General features: G+C 39.2%; 1 protein-coding gene across 3 annotated transcripts in view; it reads left to right on the forward strand.

Moving 5' to 3' along the window:
* The window catches only part of COLEC11 (collectin subfamily member 11), a 37,148-nt gene extending 20,294 nt beyond the window's left edge, over positions 1-16,854 (forward strand). For 2 of the 3 annotated variants that reach the window (XM_064707676.1, XM_064707677.1), the window contains exons 3-7: positions 1,817-1,888; positions 11,880-11,951; positions 12,660-12,713; positions 14,380-14,475; positions 14,627-16,801. In XM_064707676.1, the coding sequence (XP_064563746.1) occupies positions 1,817-1,888; positions 11,880-11,951; positions 12,660-12,713; positions 14,380-14,475; positions 14,627-15,036 (704 nt within the window). In that variant the 3' untranslated portion in view covers positions 15,037-16,801. Of the gene's footprint in view, positions 1-1,816; positions 1,889-11,879; positions 11,952-12,659; positions 12,714-14,379; positions 14,476-14,626 lie in introns of all 3 variants that reach the window. The other variant, XM_064707678.1, reaches the window with a different exon arrangement.
* The last annotated feature ends 331 nt before the right edge of the window (positions 16,855-17,185 follow it).

The raw sequence follows: 17,185 nt of genomic DNA on the forward strand, positions 1-17,185 counted from the left end.
CAGGCTTTACTTCTTCAATTTGCACAATGCTCAGGGTATACAACCAGCAAGAATAGGGACTTACACAAGGCAAAGCTGCGCCATACCACTGAGCAGTCCCTCTTAGCCAAGGTCCTGCTCCTTAAAACAGCTGATAAGAAAAAAATGTCAACTGGTCTGTAGCTGGGCCTGTAATGGAGCAATCTCCTCCTGGAGAAAGTTTTTGAAACACCCACACTAAGGAATGCAGTGTCATCGTATTATAAGAATAAATGCAGGCAAGTGTAATGGCCTGAAGCAAGAGTGATCTATTTTATTGATCCCTAATGCACAGCTTTCACTCTGAAGAACGTGTAAAGCAATAGGCTGTAATAGCCTGCTCTCAGCCTCCAGAGAGCAAGGGAAAGTCATTGTCAGGATTTATCTTTGGGAAGCAAAGAACTCATAACCAGCCCTGAGGGGTGAAAGGCAATCATACAAAGCCTATTGGTTACTTGATAATAAAAATGTGACGTTCCCAAATGTGCCAAATTATAGCCTGTTTCATACTAACAATATTATTCACTGGGGGTTATGTGAAGTTTGTCCTCATTAAGGTCAGAGAATGGCCTATTTTTGCATGTCTGAAGGCAGGGAAGATGGTCTGGAGCAGCCTGAAGAATGAAAATATAACAGATGGAGGGCTGAGTTCAGCTCACAGCCTCCTAGGTCTACAATAAAGAGAGAGATTTGGAAAGAGAGCTGGAGGCTCCATCACTGAAATGTGCCATGGTGTGACATGGTTTTACATGTCATCTCTGTGACATCTCTCTGAACCACAGCTGCCACTTATGCCAGAGAGCTGGGCTTGTGGGCTGCATGATAACCACTGACTTTGCTGCTGTGGTGCTCCCATCATCTTCATGGAGAGCAGCTAATGCTCACTCTCTTCCACAGAAATACTGTGTTGGGATATCATATGTGCTGTGCTGACTCTGGGTTTTACATACCAGCACTTTATTTTCTGTGGAAGCCATAGAACTTTCTTCTCCTTCCTCATACAAATCTTGTTTTGTCAAGATGGCTGTATAAATAATTCTTTAACCTTCTGTTTTTCAGAGATTTCAATTTTATGCCAATGGCAGACTACAGTGGTAGTGTAGCTTTAGTGGGCAAAACAAGCTAAGCATCCCCAAATTTTTAATGAAAGGCACCATGGAGACAAACACTTTTTACAGAAAGTGATGTTTAAATATCCTGAATATAATGATGCACCACAAGCTATGTGCATGTAAATACACTACATAGTGGTTCATACTTCAGAGATTAAAAAGCACAGTATATAACTGGGGATATGAAGTAGGGAGTTAATGCTTTCATGCTTAAAAATGGCCCTCTAATGATGCAGTGCTTTCTTATAGGCCTCAAAAATGGCATTTTTTTCTTTTAATTTGAGGTCATAGTTAAGCCATTTTCACTTGAGACTTAAGGACATCCTTAGCACAGCCTTGGAAAGAATTTGATGAACACAGAAGTTTTTGTGCTAAGTTGGGGACTGATTCTGAAGCTTCTGCTTAAGTGAATTGTGCTGTTGGCTTTTTGAAGGTCAATGATATAAGTAACATCCACAAAACTAGACCTGTTGTATGAGACTTAAGTAATGTATTGACAGGGTTTTCCAGTGTCCGCATCAATTGAAGAAAAATCTGTTTTCTGTCAGTCAAGCAAAGCTGTTAAATCAGATCACATCTGCTTCTATTTTTTTCACTGGAGAGAATGGCATTCCTGTCATGGCTGCTAACAGAAAATAGTCCTCGTTTAATATGATTCTTCTTTTTATTTACTTTTGTATCAACAGGGGAGGCTGGAGAAAAGGGGGAGAAAGGTGCTCCAGGTCGTCCAGGCAGAGTTGGACCTCCAGGAGAAAAAGGTAACTTTGATTAAGAAGATATTTTGGAAGTCATTCCTGAGAAAATGCTGCTTTTTCCTGTGAGATGAGAATGGGGGTCCTTGCTCCCTTAACTGGGTGACCTTGGCTGTTCATCCTTGGCCTTTTCTGTTTTGTGCTGTTGTGGTTTAACCCCAGCCAACAGCTCAGCCCCATGTAACCACTCAGTCACAGCCCCTGATTTGAATGGGGGAGAGAATCAAAAGGGTAAAAGTGAAAAAACCATGGGTTGGGATAAAGACACTTTAATAGGGAAAGCAAAGGCCACATGCACACAAGCATAGCATAACAAGGAATGAATTCAGTGCTTCCCAAGGGCAGGCAGTGTTCAGCCATCCCCAGGAGAGCAGGCCCCATCATACATAATGTGACCTGGGAAGACAAACACCATCACTCCAAATGTCCTCCAGTTCTTTCTTCTTCCCCCAGCTTTACATACTGAGCTCAGTTCCATACATTGGGGAATTTCCCTTGGGTCAGCTGGCCTGGCTGTGTCCCCTCCCAGCTCCTTGTGCACTCTCAGACTCCTCACTGGTGGGGTGGGGTGACGAGCAGAAAATGCCTTAACCCTGTGCAAGAACTATTCAGCAAAAATGAATGTTTCTGTGTTATCAACATTGCTTTGGTCATATATCCCAAATATAGCACCCTCAGAGCTATAATGATAAAGATTAACTAAATTTAATTTAGCCAAAACCAGTACAACTCTATGCACTCCTTTGTAGATTAAGTATTTTCTTCTGGTTAAAAAGATATATTTTGGAAATAAAAAAATCTCAGTTTTTTAAAAAGGTCTCTGTGAAGAAAGGCATCATAATATCTCCTTCATAACTTGCCTTCTGCAAATGAAAACCTCATATTAGATCAGAGGGGAAAAATTCACAAGGCTCAATTTTCTTGTTTCTTTTTTTTGTGAATTTGAACATTCACAACATCTTAATTAAAACCATTGAGGGAACGCAGTAAGCCATAATAGGCAAAGATGAACATGAGTGTTCCCATATTTTTTGGATATGGGGAAATGGTGATAAATTTGTTTGCATTGTAGTTCAAAAATATTTTGAGCTCTTGAGAAGAATGGTGCTCAACAGTATTCAGTTATGCAGCTGAGAAAAACATAGCACTCTGTCTTGCAGGAAATTCTGTTTTTTCACATTTGTTTTCCTCCTGAAGCAAGGAGGAAATTTGACCTTCACAAGTTTTTCCAGGAGGTTTGTGTTCTGAAAGGTTCAAATTAGCAGGAGCCAAATCCTTTGATTTCAATATTGAAATTAAAGATTGACATCCCTGTCATTAGAAGGTTAGAGTTAGCTTTTACTGAACTGAGTTTGCAATCTTTCTTTCAAAGCAACTATAGAGATAATTTATACTTCCTTGTGATGATGCATGATCCACTATGTTGTTTTAGGCCGTTACAGAAGTCTGATACTCATTTCCTGGGGACCAAAATTGATAGCTAGTGCTCTTCCTCCTACAATGCATTTTATAACTTCCATGAAGGGTGTGTGTGTTCAGTCAATGTATTTCCCTTACGGAGATGTACTTTCAAGGATGGCTCTTAGAAAAAAATATTGGAAACTAAAATTTTAGTTCTTGTAAGGCAGTGCAGCCTGAAGTGCAGGTGAACAGAATATTTTAGGTTAAACGGCTGTCCAATGTCCTGCTTTAAACAGGGCAGACTTCAATATCAGAGCAGATTTCTCAGGGCCTTGTCCAGTAGACTTTTGAAAGTCTCCAAGGATGGAGATTCCATATAAATTTTAATCAGACTCTTTCACTGGTGTCATTGTGAAAGACCTATTGTAGCTTGCAATCAAGGGCATCTTTCTCTGTGTGTCTCTGAGAAAAAAAGGCTGCATCTTCTCTAGAAACTGCTTGTAAGTAGTGGAAGACTGCAATTAATTCCTCACTTACCTTTCTGTATTCCAAGCTAAATAAAACCATCTTCCTCAGCTGGACTTCAGTTTGCTTCCCATGTATGAGGGCCCAGAAGTCTCTGGATCCTCTAAGGCAAAGGAGTTTTTTACTCAGCTGTGGGCCAGAGTTCATCAAAGTATTGCAAATGAGGAATTTAAGGTCTGGCTGAACCCATGATATTCCTGCCAATGCATTTCTGCAGCTTGTCCAGCTCCTCCTGACTGGCAGGGCCAACCTCCATTGCACCAACCATTCCTGCCAGCATGGAACATCTTCTACTTCTTCCTCCCTTTTGGCAGTGAAGGATTCCCTAGTAGCTGCTCGTTAGACTTTGGGGCCTTGCAGCAGCCCCAGCTAGGCCTCTCAGCACCCCTGAATGCCTTGTGGGCCCGTGTACATTCAGGAGAAGCAGTCCCTCACTCAATTTTCAGCTGCCATGAGTAGCTTGTCCTCCCCAGATCTTTGCTACCAGACATGCAGAACTGGGAGGCCGGAGAGCAGCCCTTGCCAGCAGAGACTAAGCAAAGAAAGCACCAAATGCCTCAGCCTTCTCTGTGTCCTTTGGCATCAGGTTGTCTTGACAACTTCTTCAGAACCCCTCTCATCACGCTGTCCTGTATGTTTCTATATCTTGTCATATTGTCATGTCACTTCCAAATGCTTTGTCCATCTCAGATGTGGAAGTCCTCTTTTTCAGTCAGGGCAAGCCATGATGTAGCACTTCATTTATTTATTTTCTACTGTAAAATTACTTTTGTTTGAAAAAGAGTTCTCATGATGTAGGCTTGATTAATGCTAATAACAGTGGTAATTTTCTAGTTTTTCATACCCGCAAAAGTCCAAAATTCTGATGAGACTGAAAGAAGAAACACTGAAGTGGAAACACACTACGAGAAAACATAAATGAAACAGAAAATAGATTAAAGAAAACTGAATACTAATGCATACTGTATCAGTATTTTTCCAGGTAGTACTTTCAACTAAACAGGCAAAAATTCTTACTGCTTCTGTAGCAACATATTTTTCTGCTTTCCTTTTTGCATACAGAAAATCTACAAACAAGCTGTTGTTTAAAGTAAGTCCTAATTAACTAGTCATTTCATTAATGCTGTACATTTTGTAGATATTTGTTTTAATCAACTCCTTCCCACAAATACTTTGTAAAAGAAAATAGCACAGATACCTTAAAAACATTTTGGATTATATGGCACCACTTTTCATCATGATACTACATCCAGTACACTTTGAATGTCACAGTGTTGACTGGATAAGCAAACAGACTTCACAGATGTAACTTCTGGTCTATGGAAAGGACACAGAAGAATATCCAACTTTGACCTAGAAAAACCTTTCAGTCTCCTGACCTTTCAGTCTCTGCTTAACCTCCACAGATTGTGTGTAATGTGCAGACCTGTAGCTGACTTCATGCATAAATACTTTTCTAGACTCTCAAGCTACACAAGACTGAGCACATTCTCTTCCAACAGACCAAGGATTTTCCTATTTCTAATCCAGAAAACAGAACATTCAGACAAAAATAAAATATAACAATATGTTTGGCAAAAATAATTGTTCCTTCATTTTGCATTTGCCCCTAAAACCACCCACAGACAGCAGCCCTGCTTCTATGCAGTAGTCTGTTGAATTTCAGTCAGTGTGTGAGCATGTGTTCAACCCCTTGTATTTATCTTGAAGCCTGATAATTTTGTCTTTGTCTAATATTTGGGTCCTTCTGTTGATGCAAGCTGCTAAATTCCATTTTATTTTTCTCCTCTTTGAGTAAGTGATGGTTTACATGAGGGAGAAACTGTAATCCTTCTGCCACATTTGTAGCGTTTTCTACTTTTGGTCTTAATTTACATCATCAAAATCACACTAATCTTTTTTCTTTTATTTTTTTCTTTCCCCTTTCTCTGTTTCATTTTCTAGCACGTTCATCTAAGAAAATGTACTCAGTTTCTTTGAACTTCATAGGTGTATAATAACCATAAAATAGCTTACAAAAGAAATTATCTTCTTATGGCATATTTGACCTGAACAGCTCAAGATCAGAAAGTGCTGCAGATGTTTTTATCATATCTTTCCTCACAATATTTTCATATTTTGATAACTCAGAAAAATTACAAATTAAAACTTTCTGGTGCTTACCTGAAATGAATCTTGTTCTGACCATCCTGATGCTTCAGGGTGACATCAGAGATACTGATGTCTTTGGGTGCTGATTAAGGTTAAATTCCACTTACTTTCCTCATTGCTTTTGATTAATTGTATAGGTCAATTATGATGCATGGCATGTCAGCAGAATATAAAACTGTGTTGGCCTTATGTAAAGCATGGGGCACTGGGTTGAGTACAATGGCTGTTTCAGATTAAAGCAGTGTTTTAGGCTGTGAAGTTCGCAGAATTAACTTTCCACTTGCACTGATGGCTGTTCTGTGCTCTCCCATGTTGAGAGTAAACTCAGTTATTTAACTGAGTCCTGGTGCAGTCTGTGAGGCCATAATTTCCATGTTTTCAAATTCCACACAGGCAGTTCTGTACCAGTACCATTCTGTGAATATTCCCAGAGTGCCTTACAGCAATCAAAATAAGGAGGGCAAAGTGGATTTACACTTGGAATGTAACATCAAAGGAACAGAACATTAAAATTATGTTCTTCAAGATATTTCAATTTTCTTAGAGCCATAGCCATTTAAAATGTTATTTTTGTATTTTAATTTCAGCTTTTATACATTGCATTTAATTTATATACAACTATAATGGTATGTGATACAGTCTCACATACTGTTCTTGGGCTTGGAACTCAATTGTCTCTACCTCTGCAGTGTTAACACAGTGATTTTGGCTTTTGCCAGCTAACACTTTCCCAGGTATATTCTGGGAGCTAACACAATGAGCAGCTTGCAAGATTATCTTGGCTTGAAGAGTAAGACAATTTAGTATCATGAGGTGTCCTATTCTTGACTACCTGGTTCCCACTGCCAGGAAATAATCCCAGGCATTTAGTTTACTAATACAGCCACAGCTTCTTAAGTAGAAGAGAAGACTCATTAATTTAACTGGATTGGAGCCAGAGTGCTCAGTCATTTGTATAATCAAATTCTAAAAAGAGGTAATAATATCTTAATTTATATTTTATTATTACTGATTGCTCATTAATATGTAATCAATCAATCCTTTGCATTTCTGAGTCAATTTCTACATGAATTTATTGCTCGCTAAGGAGTGCTGCAGGCAGTATTCCATATAAAAGTCCTGACATTGACAGCTGTGAATTCACAAAGTGGGTATCTGGTTCAAAACTGTCTTTCAGTTCCACCTGAACTCAATAGGATTTTGAGAAAATATTGCTAAACTGAGTGGGCAAAAAGGTGGCAGATGGGCTTCAATGTAAATAAATATATTGCCTGGGGAAATCAGGGATGCATGATTTAATCCATGTCAAATGATGCCAAAACCCCAAACTGTCACTTAAAACTCAAGGATTGCTCTGAAGTCATTAGGAAGAGTCCCAAGGCCAACAGAACACTGCCCATCATCACATAAGGATGACAAAAGGACAAAGGACAAAACAGGAAGCTTCTTTGGCAGCTGATCTTGTTCTATACAAAAGCCTGACATGTACAGTCTCAAGAATGTTCTTCTGACCTTTGTCTCTCAAAAAAGACTTGAGAGGTAAGAGATGGACACCAAAATGTGAAAAAGAGGAGCTGCCTCATAAGGAGAAACTGGACAGACTGAGACTCTTGTATCTGTACAGAGTAGTCTGAGGAGGTTATAATCAAGATTACGGAATCATCAGATCCCATCATACCTGACCAGGAGGCCCTCTCTGAAGCTGCTGGGGACAGATCCAGCGATTCCACCTGCAGATAGTGGCTGTGGTTGTGGGATCTTCCTGGACTGCACCTTCTGCTGCCATCACAGGAAACAAAGTCTTGGGCTAGAGGGGCCACTGGTTTGAAGAAGCTTGGTAATATGTTGTTAACATAATGCTAGTGAGATAACGTTTCATGAGGGCTCTTATTTTGCTTTGCTTGCCTCCACATAGAAACTCGTCCATTCAGGAATGTACTGTACTATTTTGGCTTTGAATGTACTTTTAAATCCTTTAAACATTTCTGTGCCTCTCTAGATTGGATTTTTTCTCACTAGCTTTAGTTTCCTTTGCAAATTTTCTAACTATTCTGATTATGATACCTGTCTAACATGAGTGGGACGGATCCCTACTCAGAGGTGTTTGTTTTTCCATTGCCTACTGTGGGAGTTTAGATAAATATCTTAGACTAAAATCCCGAACTTTAGGGTGGCTAATGCTGGATGAAATTTTTTTGCCCTAGCTATATAAAATGCCTCCTGTGCTTATGCACTCTTCATTCATGTAAGAATATTTGTTTAACATTGTTGGTGACACAGACTGTAGGATTGAGTGCACCCTCAGTAGGTTTGCCAACACCACCAAGCTGTGTGGCACAGTCAACACGCTGGAGGGAAGGAACGCCACCCAGAGGGACCTGGTCAGGCTTGAGGTGGGCTCATGAAGTTCAACAAGACCAAGTGCAAGTTCCTGCATCTGGGTTAGGGCAATCTCAAGCACAGACTGGGCAGAGAATGGACTGAGAGGAGCCTGGAGGTGAAGAATTTGGGGGTGTTTGTTTAAGAGAAGCTCAACATGAGCTGGCCATGTGCCCTTGCAGCCCAGAAATCCAATCACATCCTGGGCTACATCAACAGCAGCATGGGCAGCAGGCTGAGGGAAGTAATTCTCCCACTCTACCCTGCTTTCATGAGAGCCCTGGCTCTGGGGCCCCCAGCATAAAATGGACATGGACGTGCTGGAGCAAGTCCAGAGGACAGCCACAAAGATGATCAGAGGTGGATGGGACACCTCTGCCTTGAAGACAGGCTGAGAGAGTTTGTCTTATTCAACATGCAGAAGAGAAGGCTCTAGGGAGACCTTAGAGCCTCTTCCAGTAAAGGAGACCTGCAAGAAAGCCAGAAAGGGTGGGTAATAATGGGACAAAGAAGAATGGCTTTAAATTGAAAGTGGGCAAGTTTAAGTTAGCTATAAGGAAGAAATTATTTACTGTGAGGATAGTGAGACCTTGGAACAAGTTTCCCAGAGAAGCTATGGATTCTCCATCCTTCAAAGAGTGTTCAAGAGAATGTTGGATGGGGCCCTGAGTAACCTGGTCTTGTGGAAGGTGTCCCTGCACATGGAAGGGGGTTGGTACTAGATGATCTTAAAGGTTGCTTCCAACTCAGCTCATTTCATGACTCTATGATAAGATGTAACTTCTTGTAGCCACCTACCGAGAGTAAGTTCCTCAGCAATCGGTGGTTCCCTCGCCAATTGCTGACCTTCATTAGTGTGGATAATTTGTATATTTCAGTGAAAAGCAGTTCTGTAGCCTGTTGACATATTTGGAATTTTCTGATTTCCAGTTGCCAATAGTTTTTTAAAAATGAAGTGTCCTGAATGCAGATTACTACTATAGCATCATTATATCCTTTAAACATATCATTCTAATTCAAGTCAGGCAATCTATTTGCATTGGGAATGCTGACTGCTGCAAGACTATTGAGGTGTACTGGGGGAAAGACTTTTTAATCTTCATCTATATATTATGTTCTCTTCCTAAGTATCCTCTGCAGATTGCTGTTAAAGATGGCACTAGATTCAAGAGGCCTTTGGTGTGGTTTGGTACACTTCTTTCCTTGTTAGGTAGGTGTCTGTGATGTCCTCTATGTCAAATCATGGATTTGATTTGATTTCCAAACTTAAAATCCTTAAGTCTGGAAAGAAAACTACTGCTGTCTTCTTTTTACCATGATTTGATTAAATTTGTCTGTGACATGGCGAATTTGCATTTCTGCTAGATTTGTCTTTTTGATGCCTTTTTATTTTTGAGGTAGTTTTATACCTTCTTGTCTCTTCCAAATAATCCTGATGAGATTGCTCATATTCTGTGACCCCCATTTATAGTATGGCACAGAGTGCAACCTCTCATTTTTTCACTTGTTTTGCAGCCCACCATTCATCTCTGGAGTTTTATTTCTTCACTTGTTTGTGGGCCTGAAAAAGCCACCAAGAAGATAATTTAAATTTCCTTCTCTTCAGTTCCTTCCCAAATCCTTTAAATCTTCTATAATTGGTTCCAATGTATGCCACCTTCATCTGAGACATGTCAGATGGCTTTCTTCAATTCTTTATTCACTCTTTGTGTTTGATTTCCTATTTTTGGTCTATGGAGACTTAATTTCTTTTATTGTCCCAATTTCTTTCCAGCTACCACTTCCCAATTTTGTTAAGACTTCTCAGACTGCATTTTTGACAACCATAGGGCCACTAAAAAGAGCTTTACAAAAGGTATTAAAACTTCTGAAAACCCTCAAGGCAGATGGGTTTCTCTTGAAACTTTGTGATTTATTCTGCAGAAGAAGCAGAATAAGCAAGCCCCTGGAGTGGAAGCAGGGGTTAGTCACTGTAAGAGAACCCCAAATGCGAACAATTCTTTTAATGAGGAAAGGAGAATTAATGTGTGTCTTCATTGCGCGAGATAATACACCTTCCTTTTACTTCTGAGCAGAGCACATGGGTTTTACTGGCTGTGACTGAGGAGCAGTTCATTTTCTAGGCAATTTCTACAAGAAAGAAAGTGAAATAATTTTCTATATTTTATTTTATTTACAGATTAGATCAGTGAGTTTATTTAATTTCAGGTGCAGCAGCCTGAAAAGAGAAAGAATTCAAACATCTGATAATCTTTAATATGGTAATCCCAGTTCAATAATATGCAGAACAAGAGACGTAATTTTCAGAGCAACTTGATAAACTGATTACTAGCTGGTACTTCCAGTAGGAATAGATAAGAGAAATATATTTTTGTTTTCTGGTGAAAGCCTGTGTCCAGTAGTGTCTGAATTTGATACTTGTTAGAAACAAAGGAAAATGATTGATTGCTGGACTTGCCAATAATTAATCAGACCAACAAACCACTCACATTTAGCTTCTCTCAGTTCAGAGGAAATGGTTTCTTTCTGGCTCATGCCATCAAGGGACAAAGGTTGCTTGAGACTTCATGGAGTAATAGATATAACATCTCTTAGCCCACCAGTGATCAGTTTATATTCTGAAACTTGTTATTGATTTCACCTTTAAGTAAATGGTAATGACAAAATGGGTAATAAAATTATCCAGCTTTCAAAAATACGAATGTCTGTCCAAATGCAGTAGCAACAGGGGGCAGCAGATCTTCAGTTGTCATGGATCCACAGCTGAGGCTGAGCTGTGACAGTTTGCACAAGTCCAGTTGCTGGATCCCTCTTGTGGATTTTCCTCCTAGCTTGTCTCATTGTTTCCTTGCACCTGTGCAGACCAGAGCATAGCAGACATTGCTTTCAGCAAAGAAACAATTTTTTCAACAGTCATTGAAAACAACTTCATAAATATTTCCTGAAGCAGTTCTGGGCTTAGATTTCTGCAGGATGGGAGCCTCAGCAGGCATTCATCCCTGCAGTCCCTCCATACCCGCTCTTCTCTAACAGTGTGGTACAGAGAGAAACCTATCTCATATGACAGTATTTCTATTGCATAAATAGGTCATTAAATCCAAACCAGCCCTCAGTTACAGTGGAATCTCTGTCTGAGATGAAATGTCAGTTGTGCTTGGAGCCTTTAGGTCTTCTCAACTCCATAACAGTTTTAATCTGCTGATCCATGTTTGAATGCAACAATCCTCTGTATTTTCAACATAATTCTGTCATGATCCTCTGAAAGAGTTTGGAAAAGCTTTTCCAGTGGTTTTCAAACAAGAACTGCTGACAATTACACCTTCATGCCTTGTTAATGTCAATTGTTTAGCAAAGATGAAATCACTGTTTAGGTTGGTGTATGTAAATTCTTCACAAGGATTGAGCTAGACCTCTGGAGTTCAATGAATATTTGGGGTATAGAATTTGTTCATTTTAAAACCTGATATTGCAAACATAGTAGAATCTGAATGAATCAGACTACATTGCTACCTTGTGCCTTTCATCCTTCTGTTATGTATAGGAGAAATGGGGGACAAAGGACAGAAAGGCAGCATAGGACGTCATGGAAAAATTGGTCCTATTGGTTCAAAAGGTAGGTTTAATTCAATTATTTATCGATTTGTGTTTTAGGTGAAAAATGTGTGATCATTTATGTTTGAGAAAAGTTTAGCCATTGAAAAATGGCTAACAAGTCTCACAGTTTATCTTAGTAGGAATTTTCTCGCACTGTAGTCAGCCAGGGCGCTGAGATTTCTCAACCAGTTACCTTTGCTGTGGCAGCAGCATATTTAGTCTTAAAGTACTGTGAGTATCCTGGTTTGAGGATAAATAAGGAACTTTGCACTGTCACACAAGTGTGGACAGTTAAAGAAGATGGGAAGATGTGCTGTACTTTGACAGACTTTTAATAGAAGATGTCTTTTCTTATGTTGACTATTCCATAGGCTTCCTATGTGATACTGGTTAAGTCATTTGGACCAGCGTTTACCTAATAATCTAGATCATTATTCAAATTTTAGGGAAATCCAGGCTTTTTCCCTCTACAGCATCTGAATTTACTGGTTCTGTGAAGTTTGTGAATGTCAAGAAGTGAATATTGGTGGATATTATTTGGGTTCAAGTTTCATAGCTATGGCTGGCCTTTATTGTGGAATGACTGGGACAGAAAAATCTTTATTTTTGCTTGGGTATATTTCTACTTTCCATGTTTGAATTTTACTAGTGAAAAAATAGATAAATGCTAAATGAACTATTGACAGAAAAGGCAACATTAACATTATGTTATTTTTCATGTCTTCAGGTGAAAAAGGAGATAATGGTGACATAGGACCACCAGGTCCAAATGGTGACCCAGGTAATCCATAACACACCTTGTTTATGTGGAAGACTTTTAATCACTAAAAATACATCTGTTTACATACTGGAGGAAATAATGAATTCTTTTTTTCATTGGTACTGTAATATTTCACGGTGATATTTTCAAACGGCTTAAAATCATTGAAGTTGCAGCAGTTGCTAGACTTGTAGTTTATATGCTAAAACAGTATCTCATATTTTCTCTGTGGAGTAATCTCTCCAGAAGCCTGGTGGAAACTGAAGTCAGAATGTCTGTTTCATTCATCACCAGAGCAATGGGATGTCTCTGCATATCTCTCTTTGTCTTCCAGTCAACATAAAGGAGCAGGTTGGATGCTCCTGCCTATCTATGGATTATAGTTATAGCAGCAGGAGATTGTCAAGAACACATATCACAGAATGTGTCAGGTTGGAGTGGACCACATTGGGTCCGCTAGTCCAACCTCTGCTCAAGCAGGGTAATCCCAGAGCACATGGCTCAGGATTGTGCCCAGACAGTTCTTCAATATCCCCTGGGATGGAGACTCCACAACCCCTCTGGGCAATCTGTTCCAGTGCTCAGTTACCCACACAGTAAAGAAGTTCTTCCTCATGTTCAGGAGGAACTTCCTGTGCATCAGTTTCTGTCTGTTGCCTCTTGTCCTATTGCTGGGCACCACCAAGCAGAGCCTGGCTCAATCTTCCTGTCACCCTCTCTTCAGATTCTTATGTGGAGGTGCATGGATCTTCCAGAGGTGTAAAATGTTCTAGGGAAACAGCCTAGCATAAGTGCAAGCCTTGCAAGAGTGGCAGGTTTGGATTGGACTGAATTAATCCCTTCCTGTCAGAGTGCATTGGGGATGCACAGATTAGATTTCTCATGAGAACATTATTTGTCACTGTAATTCTTGAGCCAGCGTGCTGTGCACCGGGCCAGCATGCACAGTTTTGCAGGGCAGGTACCCTGTGCTTAGACTGACTTACACAACTGAGCAGAGTAATTGGGTAGTCCAATGCAGATTTTTATAATTACATACAGAATTGCAAACTGTAATAAATGCAAATGGTAATTGATCCTCATTTCGAGATTTGTGGCCAGAGATGTAACAATTATTCTTTTAGTATTCAGATTATCTTTGTCAAACCTATACCCTAATTTGGGTAAATAGACAATTTTCTAGTGTCTAATTTTATTGTCAGAAGTATTGTAAATTCTGTACTTTCAAATACACAGACCTTCATTTTGCAGATAAATATGTGCAAGATGTGCTGGAATTTTGGATCTGCTGGGATATTTTCCTTGTGAAGGACTTGCAAACAATGTTTTTGCTGTGGAAGAAATAATTGAGAAAGCTAAGGAAAATAATTTTACTGAAAATGGGAATTTTTGGAAAATGTTTTTAGTTAAAAAATATTGTGAGTGTTTTGCAGAGAATATCTATCTGTGTTTAGGTTAATGCTTATTATTCAGAATGGAAGATTCAGAGGAAGTGAACTGATCTGTTCTGCACAGGCCCAGACACCCCTGAGATTTATATAATGGTGCAGGGTAGTGAAGGCTCTAATTTTCTGTCTTTTACTTGCAAGACAGCTTTCTCCAGAGCTGCCACATTGGGTCTTTTCATAAAGATAATTGTTGAAATTAGGTAGCTTTTTTATTTGGGTGTATCTATATCATTTCACAGGCATCCCTTGTGAGTGCAGTCAGCTAAGGAAGGCTATTGGTGAAATGGATATTCAAGTAGCCCAGCTGATGACAGAACTAAAATTCATAAAAAATGGTAGGTTAATTTTATATAACTACTTTCTTTTTGCCCCGTTTTGTCGGTGTAATCACTCGCAAAGAGTGCCGCCGTTCCACCTCTGATTTGTGAAGCTCCTTTGGGGTGTGCAGTGACTTGGTTTATAGAAATGCGAGTGCTCACTTTTCAGCACTGCCCTCCCCCGCAGCTGTCGCCGGCGTGCGCGAGACCGACAACAAGATCTACCTGCTGGTCAAGGAGGAGAAGAGGTACAAGGAGGCCCAGCTGTACTGCCACGGGCGAGGAGGGACGCTGAGCATGCCCAAGGACGAGACTGCCAACAGCCTCATTGCCTCATACATCAACCAAGCTGGGCTCACCAGGGTCTTCATTGGGATTAACGACCTGGAGAAGGAGGGGAATTTCGTCTACTCCGACCGGTCGCCCATGCAGACCTTCAACAAATGGCGCAGCGGGGAGCCCAACAACGCCTACGACGAGGAGGACTGTGTGGAGATGGTGGCCTCCGGGGGCTGGAATGATGTTGCCTGTCACATTACCATGTATTTCGTGTGCGAGTTCGACAAAGAGAATGTCTAGGCTGCTCTGCTCTTTCTCTGTTTTAAGAAAAATGTTTAAGATGATGGTACAAGTTACTTCATGTTTATAGAGAACAAGTGAAGTTTTGCAAGTATGCGGCGTGGGAGTTGTACAGCTGTAAATACAGTTTAGGTATTTCAAATATCAGAATTTACCCTTCAGAAGGGAAGAGCAGTAATAAGGCATAGCTTGGTTGGCTTTTTTATTTGTAGGAAAATATATTTGTTTAGATAAAAATGTGCTTTGGGGCTAAATTTTGCCCTTACAACAGTTAACAACTGTGATTGCCTGACTGTAAGGGAAGGCAGAATTAGGCCTCTAGTTGTTAGAATGGTAAGAATTAGATTCCTGATATTCTTTTATCTTAGTAAAATTTGTAGTTATAAAAGCTAATAACTTGTAGTGCTACAGGGATATTTTGGCAACAAGACATATTTTGTATACTCCAGTTAATAAGTACAAATATTAGTCAGTTTTTTGAATGTTACAACATTTGTTGTTGTTTTTTTTTTTTAAACTGTCCAAAGCAAACCAAAAGTCAAGATTCCTACCAATTTTGTAATGTTTCTTCATTAAACTGTTCACAGATGTATGACCAAAAAGCATTTAAGTAAACTGAATTTTAGTGCTGTGGGAGGAAAAAGTTTAGTGAAAGGTGTCCCGGCCCATGACAGGGGCTTGGAACTAAGTAACCTTTAAAGTCTCTTCCACCCCAAACTATTCTGATTCGATGATTCTATGCTATGAAAATTCTTATAATTTATTACTTATAATTTAGTACTAAGAGGGTTTCATCCAGATGGTGTTTTGGGGTTGGCTAAATGTAAAAGTAACAATTTGATTTTCTTCATTCCTCAGTTGAAAATGATTCAGTGCGTGAAGTATTTCAGGGCCTAAATAATTTCTTAAATTAAATGTTTCACATTTCTTTAAGATAAACTTGGTGCATCTTGTTACAAACAAGCAAAATTACCAGCCCTCCACAATTTAAGGCAGACTTCATATATATGCAATAAGCTTGTGAAAACACATTAGGGATCAGTTGCTTTTAGTAAAAAAACAGCTTACATGTTTACACAGATTGTTAAAACAATCCCCTGAAAAGCAGAAAAGTTTCCAAAATTTTCCTGTGTATATAGCAGTAATAAATAACTTTGCACAAATAGTTTATGTACCAAACTTACAATTGCATGTGATGGAAAAAGGGATGTATATTTAAAAAAACCCCAGCATAATTTCACAAAATAAATGATGAATTACTTTAAATCTTCCCAGGAGTCTGTTGCATGCCACCTCATCTCACTGTTAGGCTTAGGAAAAACAAAAAAAAAAGTAAAATCTCTAACAGTGCTTCTTTAGGAATACCTTGCACAGTGTTTTAAGATAATTTTTAAGGATAAATAATCCTTGCATAACATTCTGGTCAAAATGCATATCTGATCATTATGGCAGATTGGTGTATAGGGTATCCACAGTGGGTTTGACATATGGTCTCAGAGATTTCATTACAGCAAGGAAACCAACTCATAAACTCTGCTGTGCTGCAACATGTAAACAATCAACAGCCATATAATGTTGTTCATATCCACAGACACTGATATTATTTGATTTATATACCTATGAGAACAAACTGTTTTGTTTGATATATTTACTCTGTAAATCTCACTCATTTATATATATGTTTGCTATTAATTTTGAAGATTAGTAGCAGTACTATAGTATCCTATAGTATCTGATTATCAGCCCAGCTCCAGAGAAATCACTCAAAATGAATGGGTCCTTTGATTGCTTTCTTTTCTTTTAATAAAAATAGGTATGATACCTGTGTGTTAGTCATTCTTCCAACTGCATATTGAAATCTATTAAATAATGTGAATCTCTTTCTACAGTAATATTCAAAGACTCCATAGAATTTGCAGGGAGCTAACAATTCCAGTAGAGCAATTTGTTTAGAGTAGTGCTTTGAATATCATGATTGTTTCCTGCCTGCTATAGAAATCCTCAGAAACCATTTAAATCTCCAACATACTTTTGTCAAATCATTGTTGCTATATTAAAACAGTCCAAACCTGAGATACAGATATTTGAAGCTCCCTCATTATGTGTGCTGTTTTTCACCTGGGTTTTGAAAGTTTCTGTTGTATTGTTC

This window comes from Zonotrichia leucophrys, chromosome 3 (assembly GCF_028769735.1).
Source record: "Zonotrichia leucophrys gambelii isolate GWCS_2022_RI chromosome 3, RI_Zleu_2.0, whole genome shotgun sequence".
In the NCBI taxonomy this organism is placed as follows: Eukaryota; Metazoa; Chordata; class Aves; order Passeriformes; family Passerellidae; genus Zonotrichia; species Zonotrichia leucophrys.